The 19,438-nt window shown below is 41.4% G+C and overlaps 1 protein-coding gene across 1 annotated transcript in view; it reads left to right on the top strand.

Moving 5' to 3' along the window:
- The first annotated feature begins 218 nt into the window (after window positions 1-218).
- Window positions 219-19,438, top strand: part of slc35f3b (solute carrier family 35 member F3b) — a 64,708-nt gene continuing 45,488 nt past the window's right edge. The window contains exons 1-2 of the mRNA XM_049601121.1: window positions 219-355; window positions 1,294-1,508. Of these exons, the coding sequence (XP_049457078.1) occupies window positions 258-355; window positions 1,294-1,508 (313 nt within the window). The 5' untranslated portion in view covers window positions 219-257. The remainder of the gene's footprint in view (window positions 356-1,293; window positions 1,509-19,438) is intronic.

Here is a 19,438-nt window from a genome sequence, read left to right as displayed (position 1 = left end):
AATATAGCCTCAGTATTTCAGACCTTCCAGAAAACTATGATGTCAGTGAATCCGGTAGATGGCGCTGTTGCAGTGCCTCCAGCACCCAGCAGCAGCATCCAGAGCACAGCGCACCCCTAATGTTGAAACAGTCTCCACTGTAGTGGTGGCCAGGCAGGCATATGTTTGTGGGGGTGAGGAGCAGGACGATGGTACTTGTCTCCAGCCTTGATGAGGATTTAAACTTACAGTAGCTGCCCCGCTAAGTGGCCTTGAGGATGTACGGGGATGGAGAGGGCACAGTGTGGGACCGGGTCGGGCGGCCCCACCGGGACTGTATGTGCTACCTTGGACCTCCTACTACTTTGATGCCGATGTAAGACATTTGAACTTTTACAAATGCATTGCAGAGCGACAGGAGGCAGGGCCACACCTGTTGCGCGCTTGATTTCACATGTGTATTGATACAGTCAAATTGACTTTGTGTGGCAGAGGTGTTACAAAGATTCATTATATCTGGAAAGTGTTATTCTCTGTGAATTTGATTGATGTTTTAAATCCAACTGAGGGCTGTTTGGGAGCTCTGATAAAAAAACAGATTATACGGGCTATGATTGGGGTATGGCAGCACAGGGGGGATTTTACACACCGATTTTCTCTGAGTGGGTCAGTAAATCATGTTTTGCTTTCACACGCTGGCGGTTTCATAACAGCTGAGAGGCTGTCAGGTCACCACTGTGCTACTTTGTCAGGTGTATGGCACTACAGAGCTTTAATGCTGCTATATTCAGCCATTATTTGTCATGTTTATCATCTCACCTGCTGGACACAAAGTAATGTATTTATCTCCTGCGCGTGATAAAATGATGACATGATATGATGGGCTGTGGTGCTGGAGGCTGCGCGCAGTTTTGTGCTCCACTGCCTATACATGAAGCCCGGAGCTGTCACAAGTGCTCCCCCTCCGTCTCTACAAATCACTCACGATCGATTCATTAGTTTCAGATTCCTATAATCCTATAATAGGAGTTGCACAGTATACAACAGTTGCAGGAGCAGTCACTTTGGTTTAGTGTCTCTCACAGTGTTGCTGTGCGGACGCAGGGCCAGTGAGGGATGATGATTTCTGTACTGTACAAGAGAGGAGCTGCAGGGGCCCTTAACATACAACACTGTCTTCCCCTGCTTCAGCCAATGAGCCCTCTTGTCTTATCAAGTCATATACAAGCTTTACATGCTCCCCTTTTTCCCTTTTTGCCAAGCGGTCTCACTTTTGTCTTGTAACACCCGCCACCCCTTGTTCTCTCTTCCCAGCGGGATGCGCAAGTCGCCCGACGTGAGCCCCAGAAGGCTTTCGGACATCAGCCCTCAGCTCAGACAGCTCAAGTACCTGGTGGTGGACGAGGCCATCAAAGAGGACCTCAAGTCCTCGCGCTCAGTGGAGGACATCAACAGCGCGTCCATAGAGGAGCGGATATTGAGAATCACCGGCTATTATGGATACCAGCCTTGGAGCGCAAGCTACAAGAGTGAGTCGGTTTGCATGCATGGAGCTGCTGACTTCTGTGACTACATGCTGTGGTGGGCTACATAGTCTATATAAGCACTGCTGGCCCACGCAACCAGGCTGTTAGTTCCACTTGGCACAAATTGGCTTACAGAAAACATTAGACTGCTGATGACAATGATTTCATAAATGTGCTGTTAGTTTTTGATGGTGTGCTCTCACTGACATGGTTAGATGCTCTATGTGGGTGGATGGAGTTAGAGGACTGGGAACTGTGCATGAAGTGTATTAACCTATGGGCAAGCACTTGCAGGTTTCACATTGTTTCTGAGCTCCAGGGATAATGGGAATTGGAGATCTTCCGGCTGCATTGTTTTATTAAGACAGAGGCACATTTAGACATTTTGGCCCCCCAAAATGTAAGGCAGTGTGATGTTTCCTTCTTGAATCCCACCCTCAACTTATTTCTATCCATCCTTCCATCCTAATCCTTTAAAGTCATCTGAATTTGGTGTTAAAGCAAAGTAGTGTGTGTGCTGCACAGAACGAAAGAGAGCTTGTCGGAATTACAAAATTATGCTGCACATATGGTGTCACTGTGATGTTGCACATCTTCATCATTATTTCCACTAAATCCAAATTTGCACACTCTGATAATTAGTTTCTAAATGTTGTGGTTGGTTGAAGAAGACAGTGGGGATAATGTCTGCTTCACTGGTGTTTGTAGAGCTTGGAGCCAGACAGTGGGATTTGTTGCTGGGAGCTGTAGATACTTTGAAGAAAAGAAAAAAAAAGTTGTCAACGCAGCTCTTATTTCCCTCTCTCATTTCCCTGCTCTGCATCATCTCTGCTGTTGATGGATTATAGTCTTGCTTCACTATACTCTGTGTCTCTCCGTCTCGCTGTGGTGGTGTCGGGACAAACCGCAGTCTTAACAACTGTCAGCCTGCTGTTCATTCGTTTGTTGTTGCATGCTGGGATGTGAATGCTTTCAGTAGTGTTTTGCCAGTTGATGACCTTTAGCTGGTAGCTGTGGAAAATTTTGTAAATTTCATATGAGAGACTGCAATATTTAACAGCTGTAAGGCTACTTTCAGATTCATAGGCCTATACCTAACATCTGAACATCTGAGCATTGCTGACTTCACAGGACTGCTGCTGTTCAGATCTGAATTTGTCTTCTTTCATATCTCCTGGTGTTGTGACAATAGTGGAATATTCCACAATGGCCTGATTGAATAGGGGGCTCATAGCTGTGGTGATCATGACTCAAGATTGAAACACATCTATTTTTTGTTAGAAGGAGAGAGCCCCATATTTATTTGATGAAATACACTTTATTCTGTCTTCTGCTGGGCTGCCAAACCAACTGCTGTTAAATATAAATCAGTAAGTTGTATTTTTATACACTAAACTTTAATTATCTTAACCCCAGTCTGAAATCATCTTTTTTTTATGTGCAGGTAATTTATAAACTTATTTAAGAGCTGTGACTCAAATTGATTCAAGAACGTTATCATCTGTATAACAACTATTTTCCATTTTCCAGTCGCCTAATTATAAAAGCTGTTGTGGAACTCACTTAACGGCAAGTTTGTTGGAGTGAATGTGCTTTTATTAAACTGAATGAGAGTTACCACACAAGTGTCCACCTCACTTTAAATGAGATAACTGGTGGGTTTAATTCCAAAACAAACTGTCCATGTTGAGAAAAGGAATGTTCCCCTGAAAAAAAACAGCCACTGTGTTGAATTATATATAACATCCTCTGTCCCTTAAAATAGAAATTTGTTGACGGCAGTCATATTGCAAATAAAAGATTTCATGATGAGTTGCACCATTGCATCAGATGCTTTCCTGCGTATGTGGCCATCAGGGGAAACTTGTGTTTTGCCTTTCAGGAAGTGTTGGGCTTGCTTAGCTTGTTTCTGTTTCTAGCAAACCGAACCTAAATTGAAATTAAAATTCACCATGCTCCAAATCCACACAGTTGTCAGTTCCTTCTGGACTCCCTACAGAAGTTACAGAAGAACTAAATCAGCCCACAACCTCCTCCAGCGCACACAACCTGACTACTCAGAACCGTGCTGGCAACTAGAAAGCAATGGCTAATGGCTAAAGAGAGGGCTGATGCTGAAGGCAGCCAATTTCAAGAGAGGTGGGAGGCTGAGTAATTCTCAGTGGAGTGCAAAGAGATGCCTGTTTGTTTCATTTACCACCAACCTTTCCAAATTGGCACATGTGCTTTTTCACACAGCAGTCCGCAGAGTGAGAGGAAAAGTGGAGCTCGTAGTAAGCCATGACTCAGGCTGAGGATGAGAGATGGCTGTGTGACTTCGTGGATCATCTCTATAATGTGAATGAGACTGCGGGCTTCACAAACATACAGGATGCAGTAATAGCCCTTTTAGCATAACTGCATGTGTAATAGAGCCAAATGCAACATGAAAACATTGCTCATTTATCAAAGCGTGACTGGGAGTCATGTTCCCTTGAGTGTTGTTCATGTAAACTCAAAGCAGGATAAAGCACGAGTTTGCTTTTGATGTAGTAGATTTAAGTAATATGCTTTAGGTTTGTCCCTTTTATGCTGGGATGCCACAGCCCTGTATCCAGGCTTTCGTAGCATGTGTGGACCCAGCTATCTATGTGCTCAGCTACCTGCAATATCTTCTGTTTGATTCACAGACTTATGTAGCATCTCTCTTCTGTCTCTCTGTCCACTGCAGTAAATTGATAAACATGCAAATACAGCCAAAATGATAGTAAACCATTCTATTCTCAGTGAACATCAGCAAATCCTTCCTCGTACCCGGGAGAAAAACACTCTCACTCCACTTTGAAAACGGCCATAGATGGAGGGATTGATGTCTGTATCAAAGAAAAGGTCACTGGTTACTGGAGATAGGTTACTGGAGAGAATATACTGAGCTATGATATCTATATATTACACTTTAAGTTCATTTTATCTTTAAGGTTTAGCTTTTTTTTTTGTTTCTGCATGGGAAATTAAAACTAGAGCTAAAGGGGTGTACTTTCTAGGTTCAGTTAAAGAGTTAGAAACTGACGGCAAAGACCATTAGACTGTCACTACTCTAGCTTTGACATAAAGCGGCAGTGCAGCGGTGCTATCAGTGCTGCAGAAACTCTAACGTATTATCTCATTTGTGTCCATCCACCGTGGAGGATGACTCCTGCTGAATTGGAACAAAATGTCATCTTATAAAACCAGGCCACATCATGATTAATAAAACATAAATGAATGTCCTCTTCCCAAAGCGATTAGGATTTTGCCCCGAACAGAAACTGAATTTGATATTGGTGCTGCAGGTTATCTACTCAAGGATACAAGGGAACTCTTTACATGCAGGGGAAGTGGAGAGTTTAAACTTTTATTTAAACTGAGCGTCATCACTTTCCCCTTTGCCTGAGGAGTCCTTTGCACACAAGACTCAAATTTAGCTGAAGCCAAACCACTTAAAATCATTTTGAATTTAATGTTTTAGGGCGTTTAACAGATCGTGTTTATCTTACAGGTCAATGATTTTTCTGATTGATTGATTATGTTGTTTTTGCATTAGTGTGTAGTATCTATTATAAAGACTCATTTCAGTGCTTTAAAAGAAAAGGCTTCTCTCAGACATGCAGGAGCAATATGAAAAGGATCGTAGCCACGGAAGGAACCTGAAACTGTTTTTCTTTCTTTTTAATTTAATTTTGCTTTAACAACCAAAACTTTTGATTCTTTTGCTATCCCCAAATGAAGTTAAGAACATGCTTATAGCAAGTACACTTAAAGATAACATTATAACAGATAACAGAGCAGGCTTTTCCAGAGTTAAGTCTCTGGACAAGTTCAGGCTAAAAAGCTTTTTTTTACATCAGATTCTCATGGACAGAAATGCTGTTCTCTAAAGTTAGACCTTTCCTTAGCCCGGGAAATTGTCCCTTTAGGTTTGTTAAGTTCCACAGAGAAGTGAAACACTTGTCTGACAAACAGACTTTGTTCTTTTCCTAATTTACTTGCGCTATCTATCACAAATGTAGCGTCCCCTCTGGTGCAAATTTAGAGCTTCACGAGGCATGAAATGAGGTTGGATTCTATTTTGAGTTCAGGGTTTGGGCATGATGAGATGCAACAGTGGAGCAGGTTGGAAAGAGCCCTTATGTACGCATGTACACGTTGACTGTTGGCAATATTAGGACAGCTGGAAGGGACGGGCAAGGTGGGGGCCCACGGTGGCTGACGAGTATAATGACACCTTTCAACTCAGCTGGAGCTGAGGAGAAAGGCATGAATAGTTATGCAGATACATGCTCTCGCCTGCTCAGCTTCTTACGGATGAATCCAGCTTGCATACAGGCTTGGATGCAAACTCCTATAAGTCAGTGAACAAGAACTTTTTCTTAGAATCTCCAACAACAGTGTCGAAAACTTAATCAGAGTGAAGCATACCAGCTGAACAAAATGCTGGCAGTGTAAGTTCCTGAAAACCACAGATATGTACGTATGTTTTATACGATAAGAAGTTTTAGTATTTCTGTCTGTGGAGTGGAACTACAGAACCGTTTGAATGTGGAGCTCAAGAAATGTCCAAACATAAACCAGAGATGTTTTCAAAAGGTACAATGAAGAATGTGTTTGACTATCAGCAGGTGTTTACTCTTTATTCATTCATGTATTTAGACGGGATTGATAGCGTGACACCTAAGCAAGACGGCTGCCAAGCAGCAGACCACTGTTTGAGACCAGGAACATTTTCAGCCATCTTTGTGGTGATCAAACTGATTTTTTTTCTCACCCTAACTGAGTGGTTTTTGTGCCTAAACCTAACCACACATTAACCATAGCTTAAAGTTCAAAATTCAAAATATAAAAAAATGCAAAGTGTCAATATGTCTGCTATATATAAAACGAGCAAATTTAACATATAAAGCCAACATTTATTCTGGAGATTGGGTTGAGCCTTAATAGACCATAATGCAATGCAGCCACTAGAAGTTCTATTGTGAGTGAAGGTTACAGCTCACACTTTCTCTCACAGACAAGAGCTGTTTTTCTGCTATCACTGTTGCTCTCTTTGAAGTATAATCCACAGCTGAGTGCGACAAGCTTGAGCATGTTGTCTGAGGGTTGAAGAGCACTCTGGGAAATGTACACACAGAGGGGTCACAGCCACACAGAGATAAGTTCATTGATTCAGTGGGTAGAAAAAAATGTCTTTTATCCCTTTATTATCTGTGTTCACTGTGTGTATCAGACTGAAAGTGAAACCTCTCCAACCTTGATCAACGTCCTCCACATCTGTAGCTCTCATCCAAGTCAAGCGGCTGCACGCACTGAACAGGCACAAGTCTTTCCATGCAGGCTGATGTTCAGTCAAGGGTACGAGATCATCCTCATATGTAAACAGACTCAGCGTTCTACTCAAAATTTGCACTTGTTCATATGCTCACATGCACAGCCATCCACAAAGCAAATAGAGACAACAACAGTACATTATTTAGGTAAACAGTTCATTACCTTGCAGGGCTGCGTCTCTGTAATGTTCCTGTTTCTTTAAGCATACATTTTTAAAACGCTGCGACATGTTTTAGTGATGTGCATAACATACAATATATGAAAAAAACTCATATACCCAGAGGACTTCAGCATCATGATATATTAAATATTTTATGCAAATGGGTTATATGACCATATGGTGTCAGCATCTGACATGTTGCCTCAGCAGGATGATTCTGACAAACAGTCCGTATCCTCTTGTGGGTATTTGTGTATCAATAACAGTGGAGTCTAACTCATCACCGAAGAAACCGAGGCATCGTCTCTGCAGGAACAGTAAAAAGCTTTAGCTCGTAGTCTCTCAGGGACTGCAAAGTCAGTAATGTCCTGTCTTTTTTGTCCTGTTTTAAAGGACTAGTGTGCAGGATTTAGTGACATCTTGTGGTGAGGTTGTAGATTGCAACAAACTGAAACTTCCTCACCTTTCCCTTTCCAAGCATGCAGTGGAATCTATGGTGGCTGGAGCTATCCCAGCGGACATTTGGCGAGAGGCGGGATACATCCTGGACAGGTCACCAGACTATCACAGGGCTGACACATAAAGACAGACAACCATTCACACTCACATTCACATGGCCAATTTAGAGCCGCCAATTAACCCGCATGTCTTTGGACTGTGACACTGTCCAAAGGCTGACACAGGCTGACACAGGCTGACACAGGGAGAACATGCAAACACAGAAGGGCTCCCCCACCCTGGGGTTCGAACCCTCTTACTGTGAGACGTTATTTGATAAAAATGAGTTAGAATAATTCAATTAAATATTGCATGGAGTTACTTCGTCCCACTTTGCGTTGTGGCTACATATATTTATTGTATGAAAATCCTGCCTACAATTTAATATAGTTCATCCAATTATTTATTTTTGAGTAAGCTAACACAATGACACTTACTTTCAGGTGATTATACACTAAAGAACACATCATTATGAATGTTATATTCCACTTCTGCCAATATATCCCCCTAAATCCTACACACTGGTCCTTTAAAACAAAGTGCATTTAGTGCAGAGCACACTGCCCCAGCTCTATAGGAATTTAACTGGAAAACATTTCTAACTTGGTTCAACATGTTTAAATATTAATCAGAATCGTTTATGTTTTTGAGAGCATGGCTCCAGCGTTATACTGTAAGGTTGGATTGTCTTAAAAAACACTGTGTATCGGCACCCAAATGAATTTCTAACTCCAGTCAGTCCTTGAATAATTTCCCCACCGTGTTTCAAAAACACTGTTTCAGCAGAACATTTCTAGTTTCATCTTCTGGCCAAGTGGTGCAAGCAAGGCTTCTCTGAACAAGTGTGTTTTAGTTTTTTTTTTCTTTTTTTCTTTTTTTTTTTTGTTCATCTCCCGTACAGTAGAAGCAGCTTCTGTTGCGTAACATCACATCTATAATTGAGAAGGATGCATAGATTATCAGACACCTGCTCCTGTAGTCCCGCTTGTACCCAGTGGACTGCAGGAGCTGTGAATCTGCTATACCACTTTGAAGAAGAAAAACCTCCAGTGTTGTGTCTTTCAACTTCTCATTTTTGCTCTCAGCGTCATCCAAAGTGGTGGAGATTATTGTGGATAGAGGGGCGGATGCAGAGGAGCAAATAAGACCCACCAATTCAGTGGACTTGTAACAGTATTGTGGAACACATACTGTCTCAGTTTAGAGCTGGGTATTGCATAGAGGACTCCTTTTGCACAGAGACACTTTGCTTTATGGCATGGCTAACATTTTGCACGCATATACTTGTGGAGCATCTGTGTACCATATGTAATATCTGAGACAACTGGTTGCCTTAGCCTGATATTGTTCATGCTTGTGTTTCTCGAAATTAACCCTGAAGGCAATAGCGCCAACTGGATCACGGCAGTTCTCAGTGCTCACTCTACCTTGTAATGGAAATCCTGCCAGTTTAACGCCAAATGCTGTCCTGCTGTCATCCCTTTCTCCTCCTCCCTCCTTTTATCTGCTGTTAATTAGAAGTTGTGAAGTGATGACTCCTACCTCTGTGTAATTAATCCAGGGTCTGCTGTGGCCACACACAGCACATCATTGTCTGCGTTAGCCACAGAAGAGCAGAGCTCGGGAACAGAGAGAGCAAAGTGTAAATGGGGTTGTGCAAGTAATTAGGGGGCTTATGTGGGCATCTTGATATGAGAGGATGAGTACTGATGGCAGCTTGCAGCACCGATACACAAAAACAAAAGCCTCTCGTCAACTCCTAACTGCTTAACTGTTCCTGCTAGAGGAACACTTCACCCACAAAATGATCATTTGCATATCGTTGTGAAGTAAATGGGGTTTTTTTCACATTTCTCTATGGCGGAGAAAGAATCCAAAAACGCAGAGAATTCTCAATCAATTGGAGTAAAAGGGGTCCATGTTGAACATCAGTGCGTTCACCACGTACTTCCCATAGTGATGGGATAGACTGCATTGTTTCAAAGTGAGAGATGAGAGGCTGCCAGTGTTTGTAGAACTCAGAAAATTTGATCTTTTCCAGTTTCAGAAATGACATTAAATCCTGCAGCCAGGACGTATTTGAGGGGGCTGAGCAGTTTTTCCAAAAGAGGAGGATTCGACAAGGAGCTATTAAAGATGCAAAAGAAATTACAGTCCTTTGTTTAGCAGTCATTCTAACAGCCTCCCTGGGGATACCAAAGATGGTGATCTGAGGCAGTGGGTCTAGAGTCAGTTCCAATATCTTTGTTATAACATCAAAAAATGATCTCCAGTATTCCACAAGGCTCGGGCATGACCAGAACATATGAATCAAGTTTGCTGGCGCCTGAGAGCATCTGTCACAAATGTCATAGAGGTTTGGATAGATCATTGATAATCTGGCTTTGCTAAAAGGGATCATGTGAAGAACTGAATGAGGCTAAGCCTTGCACAAGATGAGGATACATTTATTTGTTAGAGAGTTTTTTAACAGCTGTTTTGATATAGTTTTGCTAAACGCAGTCCCCTATGACTTTAAGAATTGTCTGCGAATTTGGCTTCTTCATTCTTCATCAAATTGTTGTTCATTCTCCAGCATGCATGCAAAAAATAAAAAAAATGGTGTGAGTAAATGATACACAAATGGTCATTTTCTGGGTGGCGTATTCCTTTAAGTGTGAGACTTCAAACATAATTTTGTGTCCGCTTCTTCTGCTTAAAGCAGTTAGAGCAGTGAATGCAAAAGTCAGTTATATGACAGAAGAAAAAGAGATAAGACCGCTATCTTGACACTTGCATCTGTGCCAAGTGTCAAGAGTGAAAGTATGGACGAGTAAAAAAAGAAACAAAGTCAGCTCTATCTCAGTCCAGTAGTTTTATCATTGGTTTGGGAGAAAAGTGTTGTATCCACTGACCTAGTTATAAAAAGTTGAGCACGTCTGTCATATCCCCGCGCCTCTTCTCCTATTTGCCAGAGCAATCTTTTCCTCGCGCCATTTCAATTTCTCAGTCACACTGAGTTCTTAGTAAAATATAAGCTTCCTTTACCTTTTCTGCCTGGTTTGCATATCCCATTACACATTAAGCTCCTGAATTGATATTCCCTTTCATATTCTATACTCCCACAGCTATATGCGGGGTTGGTGCATGACCGTCAGCTGACCCTCTCACTGCATTGAGGCCTGAGATGCTGCAGAATCCAGCACTAACAACACTGTCAGTCTGATTTAGAGACATTGCATTAGAGATCTATAGCAGCAGCAAGAAAATAAAAGACAGTAGATAGACAAGGTGTGAAGTATGTCAGTGAGTTTGCTCCTCTTATAGCTGCCTGTGATGAACCCACAGAGTTATCACCCTCAGCTCTGCGGAGTGTTTGAGCTCTAAAATACTGGCTGTACATAAACTGCTCAGCAGCAAACAGCAAGCGAAGTTAACAACTAGTGCTGCTAAAGAAACAGATATTTCACTCAGGAGATGGTGTAGACAAAAACAGAGCTGAATGAAAGAGGAGAGTGAAAATGGAACTCAGATTTGTCTGGAGGCCAGAAACACATTTCAATCTGAATGATAATGTTGCTCAGTGTTTACTAGATCTGTAAATAGGAAAACTTATGCTAACAAATTCACTCTTAAAACTTTATATGTCGGTGTTCTGTTAACAGCTTTGGATTGTTCACAGCTATGTATTTGAAATACTTATTGAAGTAATGAATGCTGTTTCCATTTTTGCTTGTTTGAATAGAATTACAAATGTGCAAATAACTTGTTTGCCACTGCAGTACAAGGCTTTTGAAAAGTTTCTTGCACCCTTTTTATGGACATTAGTTGATGTTCTCAAAGCAAACAATAAGGCCTGAAGGCAGTATATGCATTAAAACATCAGAGAATACAAACATGAATAAATTAACATCCATTGCACAGTACTTTCATCATCATACCGTCCCTCAGGTAATCAGACAAAAGTTTAAATGTCAAAACAATCAGCACCCACTGGGGACCCAAATGAGTCACTTTCCAGTCATCAAATGACAACACAGGGCAGTAAACATATTGTTAAGTGAGAGTAAATAAATTGTGTGCAGTCTGTGTGGCATGTTGTCCAGAGGCTGACAGATGAGAGATGATGACTAATTCTTCAAGCGTTAATTTGTGTTTGTTTTAAACCTGATACGTTGTCCCTGGGGATGAATTATGTCGAGAAACAAATCCACAAAATTTCCAAAGGGAGGGAGTGGACATGTTGAAGAAGTCACGGCTGATGATGTTCAATCTTTAAGGAATAAAATAGGGAGTGCTGCACTGGGTTAAGGCACTATGTAGTTAGTTTAAAAAATATCAGGTGCTCCGAGAGGATAGGGTAAACAGTCACATAAAGATAAAAAACAATGACAGTGAGACCTGTAAAAGTACATGGTACAGGCAGGTTGTCCAAAAATGCATCCGAGGCACTGTAGTTAAAAATCCTTTATCAATATATGGATAAACCAACTCATTTCAACTAGAGTCTTTATCAGTGGTGTACCTTTATGTTCAGTCTTTATTGACGTGGTGACTTACTGTCAGGCCACCACTCTTGCTCCTGGTGACAAGCTCGCTTGTAATGGACAACTCCGGTAGACACTCCTCAGGTGCCATTCCATCGGACCCGTCAGCTGGCCAGCAGGCTCTTTTTCGTGGGTGCATGCAGAAAGAAGAAGAAAATCCACACACTGAATTAGAGCTCCCGGTAAGTTTTTAATAACTAAAAAAGCAACGTTTCGACCTAAATGGTCTTCCTCAGACAACTTCAACTGCCTGAGGAAGACCTAACGTCTTCCTAACGAAACGTTGCTTTTTTAGTCATTAAAAACTTACTGGGAGCTCTAATTCAGTGTGCGGATTTTCTTCTTATTTCTGCATGGACTGCTATTATCCAGCACCTGACCTAAAGCAGGATTGGATGTGCGCACAACTACTCTGTCTTCTTTGTCGTGGGTGTTCAGGGTGAATGTGTAGTTACGTGGAGGTGGCATGTCAACTGCTTTCTCAGTCTCTTTTGTCTTCAGAATGTCTTGCCTTCGCCATCTCCCTCATGGCTTGCCCGCTCAGCTCAAAGGCCTCTCCAGCTCTCCCCAAGGTGCGGCTAATAGCGGCTAATGAGTCATTACCACCAATCCCCAAGTGTAACGTCAGTGCTGACCCTGCCTCCTACCACCTGCCTAAACAACACCCACATCTACAAGACATTCATCAATCCACCAATAAAGCTATCATAGTAATTCCAGCATACCAAAAAGTTGTGTCAGGCCAAGAGACCCTAGAGAGAGGTCTAAATCTGAGTGAAAAAAGAAACATGCCTTTATTTCTAGCACCATCTGCTGTACCGTTCAACCTGCAGCTGTAGTTACACTGCGCATGTTTAATACCCCATAGCTCCCACAGCATCAAAGAGTGTGTCCCAGTCTTTTTTTTTGAAAGGCCTTGGTCTGTACTTGCATCAGTATGAGGGCAAACCTACAGTGGCCAACAAGGAGCAAACACACTCAACTGCCCAAAACATTTGCATATCGAGAGACGTCCTGCAGCTTTAGAAGCAATGCCAATTCAAGGCCAAATGTAAAAAAGAATATTACCTTTTTTTATGTCTCCTCTTCGCGCTACTTTTTTCTGCTTTAAAAACAAACTCTTGTCTCGTCTCTCTGGTGTAAAATCAAGCTGTTCCACCTCACACTCCCCCTAGAGGCCTGGAGAACTTGTTTTGACTGGATATGCAGTGTTTGCCTGTAGCATTAGTTCTCTGTATTTGCAGCATGTTTGCTGTAATGTATTTGTTTAAGCTTCCCTCAGCATGTTTCTGTTGTGTTTGTTTTGGATATTTGTATGTGTTTTTGAAGTGGCATTGTTTCCAAAGCTGCAGGACATTTCTCTTGATGGAAATGTTGTGGGCCGTTTGCCCTTCTTTCGGCCACAATGCAAATCTCTATTTAAGTTTTTACGTCAAAAGTAACATTTATAGCAATTGAGACAATATGCAGGAAATTGGAGGAAAGCAAAAAAGATTTCTCTTCCATGCATATTTGAAATATAGAATTATGTTGGACATTATCTGCTCATTTGATTGCACAGAGAGATTTGATGGTTTTATTTGCATCAAACCACAAGATATTTACACACAGCAGTCTAATTTTATACTGTAGCTGTTTTGATGTAAAGAAGTGAAACACACAGTAACCACTGACTCACTGACACTGAGTGCTGTGTAGCAACACTCAGCATCACTTAACTGTACCAGCAGGCATTACATGCCAGGATTACATACGGTCCAGATACAAGACTTTGCTGGTAGCAAAGATGCACAAAGCCGTAGTCACACATGTTTTACCCTTCAGCAGCTCTCCTTGGTCTGCATCCGCTTATTTCAGGTGTGCAGGATTTTCTACAGATCTGTTATATAAAGGAAAATGTTAGATGAAAAATATTGAAGTGTTTGATTCTCTTCTTAGATCCTTTTTGATCATGCACTGTTATTATCCTCTTTTCTTCCCTGCACATTCTCACACCACCATTATTCTGTGCACCGTTTTGTCTGTTTTCATTTGTCAGACAGCTGTGTCTTACAGACTGTACGTGTGACTGAATATTTGCAACAGAGCGTGAGCTGCAATCCCATCGATCAGCCCATCTGCCCCGCACTTCTGAACCTACTGTAAATCTATTCTGGTCTCATCTTCGCTGTCCTTGTTTACCTCTTCTCTTTGTCTTAGTCACTTTCATTTTGAAGGTAGAGTCAGATAGGGACATGGAGAAGAGAAACCATTTCTGCCACCACTGCAGCGAGAATCAAGAGAGCTCAGCATGTGACTCCTGAGATTAATTTGGAGAGGATCTCTGTTGTCAAAGGCAAAGGGAGAAACAAATGGGAGCAGCCATGCATGGTGTGTGAAGAATAGTTCTGGTAAACAGACTCATTTGGTCCAGTGTTTGCATACTTAAATGGTCTGTTTTAATCATTAAGGATGTACATTTGGAAGGTATGGCTACCCTGAGCTCATTTTCAGCTCACTATTTGGTGTAGTGCTTTAGTTATGTTAGTGGGAGAAGCATTTTTCAAGAATTCATCACTGTTAGATTATCCTGGAAATCATATAAAAGCAATACTGTTTGTCGTATCTTGGTTTAGAGATGGAAAATAGTTTGTTGTGGAGGAGGGTTGGGGGTTGTGTTTGCACAGCCTGGGGTAAACCAGCAGGGGGAAAACAGTACAGTTAAGCCTGCAGGATGCCGTGCGTGGTGTTACCAGCGGAGTATCAGATATGTTCTCTCCCCAAGCTTCCATGCTGACACTGTGCATCATTGTTGATGGCAGAGCATCTTGACTGTCAGTGACTAAAGCCTGGGATCAAAGAGGTAGCTCGAAATTTATTTCTTAAGTGGTTGCTATAGACAACCAGTAGGGACTCCTGGGCATGGGCAGATTATGAGACAGTAGACCCTTGGGCACATATATGCAAAAGGCTCCACCTCCACTTATACATAGGAGCAAGACACGCAGACTTTGCGGTAGCTCTGCCTCATTTTTGTCTATTACGTGTCATGCATCTCTTTTTAGTTTTGTGACTGGGGTAATTTGTGTTTCTTTGAGGTCATTTTGAGTGTTGTTTCGGTCACTGTGTGTTTATTTGGTGAAGGCCAGGGAGGCTCCTTGACCCTTTGGCCCCTGGGCCTGTCCCTGGTAGGCCTGTTCAGTAATCCATCACGCTCCAAAGAGACAATGAGTTTGAGAAATAGTCCATTACATATCTTCCCATCAAACCCCAGCTTGTTTTCACACTTCAGTTTATGTACAAATTAAATAAACAAGATATAACGTGTTAATTAGTGAGCTTTACAACTGACTGAGGCACAGACCGGCATGTCACGTATGCAGGGCCGAGCAGGGTTTTACCTGCTACACAGACTCCATCTTCGAAGTGTGTGGTTGCTGCCAGCTCCACTGTGTGAATTTAGTTTTGCCAAGTGATAATGCACTTTGTCATGCAGTGTTTGGGAGTGATGACTATATTAATCGGTACTGAATTAATAAGGACAGGATGCATTGATTTGACTGATTTATTTTAATGTGAGGTGTTAAAACACACAAGGTTGCTCTGCTGCTTTGCATTGCCTTTGGTACAAAGAGGTATTCATTTTAATCATTCATAAACAGATTGTACTTGTTTTTCCACACAGTTCTACGTAGTTTTTACTTGTTGGAGGACCATGGAGCTGTGAGCCGAGTAGTGTGGTGCTCACATGGGCAAGTGTGGCTTCCGTGGTCAGTGCTGTAGCATCAGTTGACCATAATACATGCACTCTGCTGTGGGCAACCTGTGGAGGATGTGTAGCATAGTGTATTCCTGGTGTATTTTGGCGGTTACAGATGCTGATAGGCTGATTTTTTTTTTTTTTTACTTTTGGCCACTATTCCAACTATGTCCAGTTTTCATGCTTTGCTAAGCTAACTGGCTGATGGTGGTAGCTTGTCATATTTGCGGCACAAACACGAGAGCAAACTATTCCTTTAGGTAGGGGATTTGTATAATAGGATAGGATGCTAATGGCACACACACAAGCTACTGTAAATGTGTGAGAGTGAGCTACTTTCTGAGAGAGCTACACAAAGTCTGAACAGATCCGTCAGAGAAAGAGAGTGAGACTCGGGAGAACAACAACAAAGAAGACCAACTGGAAAAAATCTATTTCTAGATGGTAGAGACCCCCATACTGTGTCTGTAGTGTGTATGGTCCGTGATAGGCCAGCTAATTGGTATCTCTGGCATGAGAAGAATTATCACTGGTGAATATCTGACAGCTGATCTCTTTTGTGTGAAACTGTTCAAAGGGGAATAATCCTCACTGAAGACTGCGTGGACTCCAACTTTAATCTTTTTGGAAAGTTGTTTTTCTTAATGTGCTGGTTAGACTTAGATTTTAATTAATGTAGATCTGGACTACAACCAGCTGATAGGATTCATTAATTCAAATCCCAAGAAGGTGGTAAATTGAAATAAATATCATGGATATGAAAAGAAAATTTTACTTGTCACTTCACATCAGAATCACATTTGAAAGTAGCACACTGTTGTATAGCCAAGTCTTTCAATCCCTCATTCCATCTCATAGATTATTGGTGTGCTCGGAGGAGTATCACTAATGACCGTGAGAGCGTAAGCACTTGATTTCCTTTGGAATTCAAAAGCCTTGAACAAGCGCATCCAACCATCTCTCCTGTTCCTCGCTGCATGTAGAGATTCATAAATAGTGAACAATAGCACAGTGTGAGCACGGAGAACTCCCCTGATGACGAGTTTTCATGTGTCTTGACTGTCGTAGGTCTCGAGTGCTTTAAAGTCTTGATGCAGTACATTACAAACTGTTCGAGATGATGAGCAGGACATGACTTAAAAGATATTTTGTGTTCTGCCTCTCGCACTTTTTCAAAGCAACTGTCAGGAACACATTTTTCAGCAAAATACTGCTTAGTTGGTCTTTGCATACAGCAACACGAAAGTAAAGGTGCATCCTAGGTTTTCATTTGCCTGATATCAGACAGAATTGTCTCATCAGTCTGACATTGCGTCCACTGATTTTCATGGGGGTGGGGGATTATATTTTGAGTCCATACTGATGTGTAGCTGTGCCAACATACCTGTTTTGCTGAGGTTTCAAGAGTGGAGCCAAGCAGAGTAGCACAGACTACAATGTTGGGAAATACAGAGAAATCTAGTCCATTTGGACCAGCCTCGATAGCAGCGTCTGTCTTGTCTTTGAGGCTTTTGTTATTATTACCCCTCACTGGTCCCACATACTGCATGACAACGCTTGACAACGCTTGACAAAGGTGTTAGTGGCGCTGATTGGCTAATTTAGTCCCCCTGTGGCGCTCACTGGACCAAGGCAAGGTTTTCCATGTTCTATAAAGTGGAGCTGGTAGTAAGCGATTAAAATGTACAGAAAAGGGAGCCAAGGTGACAGCCTCAAACAACTTGTTTAGTCATAAAGAAAATAAAAGACCAAAACAGGAAATCCTGGAACCAACAAATGTTTAGCATTTTATTAGTGATTACTTTCATTTTTCAATGAATCTGCCAATTATTTCCTTGGTTAACTGATTCATTGTTTAGTCTTTAAAATGTCAGAGAATAATCATCCCTTTCTCTTAGAAAGTACATTTGTATGTTACTAAACTTCTTTCCAAATTACCTTTTTGTGCCAATATAATTGCTGCCTGGATCATGTTCAGCGACAACATTCCTTTCAGGTACAGAAACACTACATTCATGTACTGCGTATGCTTTGGAGTGAGGTGGTTGGAGAGAATGGAGGGTTTACAACAGTGCAGGACCTTGCAGCCTTCCTGTCTTATGTTTAGGCAACAAAAGCACTTTCATTAAGGTTAAGATCATTATTTTGGTTGCATTTCAATAGGCCTAAAAAAACTCCATAACAAAGGTCTCGTTTATACGACAATGATTTCAACTGAAAACGGTAAACTTTAGTTGTTTAGTTTAGTTTTAACTTTAGTTGCTACAGTAAATCTACACTTTGCTGGAGAAGCGTTGATAAATTCAACAGGGTGAGCAACACAAACAGCTCGGCATTGTTGTTGTGATGGTCAACTTTCTTGCCCATGCCTAGTGACTGGAACCGTAATGCACATGTGTGAAAAGTCTCCGTTTTCAGAGGAACTGCATATTGCAACTTTACATGACAACGGAGGCAGTGCCATTTCCAAAAAATTACACTCTGGAACCCGTTTTCAAAATATTGTGTTTTCAGACACCCAAAACGCAGCTGTCGTGTAAACGATCAGCCAAAACGCAACTAAAGTTTACCGTTTTCAGTTGAAATTGTTGTTGTATAAACAGGACCTTAGGTTTAGACAACAAAAGCACTTTGGCTAATGTTTCAGAAACATTGTGATTTTGGTTGAACACTAATAAATAGGTAGTAAAAAAACCAATACTGTACTCACTAGTGGATACTGTATTGCAAGATTGTCTTTTTTGGCGGAAAACCACTGTAATATATTGTCAGTGAACATTTCGTTGATAAGTTCAGTAACATTTTTCTGGTTTTCCAGATAGGCTATGTTAATTAGCAACATTCCTCATTATGTTAACAGAAAATGTAAAACGTATTTGCTGTTTCAATTTAGTTGTATATAAATATAATGCTAAGATATGCTAACATCTGCATGCTAAAAAGCTACAGTGAAAATGACACCATGTTGATGTTTAGCATTTTGATGTAAAATAAACATGCAGACATTTGCTAATGAATTGTTAATCAGTAAAATGACTATCAGTCAACAGTGTCCATAATGTAAAAACGAATCATTCCATTACTTAAAATATAAAATATGAATTGCAGACACCTAATACACCTCTCTGTTCTTAAACTAAAGCAACATTTATAACAGGTTTGGTTTTATTAAAGTTTTCCAGCTGTATTCAATAAAGCCCCTCTTCATTTTGCTTTGGTGTCGTCTGAAAGTTTGGGTGTCACATGATCCTGACACTGACCCAGAATATGTTCTGTGAAAAATGCTCTTACTAAATATGAGGATTTAATTTAAGTATTAAATCAAGAGGTCTGTGATGGGGCTACAGTCAGTCTGTCAGACTTGTGATGGCCAAGGGAGCGAGTCTGCCCCACGCATGTCACTATAAGTCATTATTATACCCCCAGCCCCCAGTGTACAAAGTATTCAATGTGGGGTCGGGAAATCAGGCAATTAAGAGTGCTGTGGACATGGATGAGAGCCGACAGCCAATGGGGGAGTGCAGAAGGAGCCAGGAAGGCTTGAACCTCCTTTCCCCCTCAGGGAGCTGACTGGTCCACATCCCTCAGCCCACTAGAACAACCACTTAATCACAATGCTTATTCAAATCAAGCCATTGCACAAGCCTCCAAGTAGTTACTATGCACA

This window comes from Epinephelus fuscoguttatus, linkage group LG16, assembly GCF_011397635.1.
Source record: "Epinephelus fuscoguttatus linkage group LG16, E.fuscoguttatus.final_Chr_v1".
Taxonomy (NCBI): domain Eukaryota; kingdom Metazoa; phylum Chordata; class Actinopteri; order Perciformes; family Serranidae; genus Epinephelus; species Epinephelus fuscoguttatus.
Note: the sequence above shows the minus strand (reverse complement) of the source record. Positions and strands in the feature narration are given on the sequence as shown.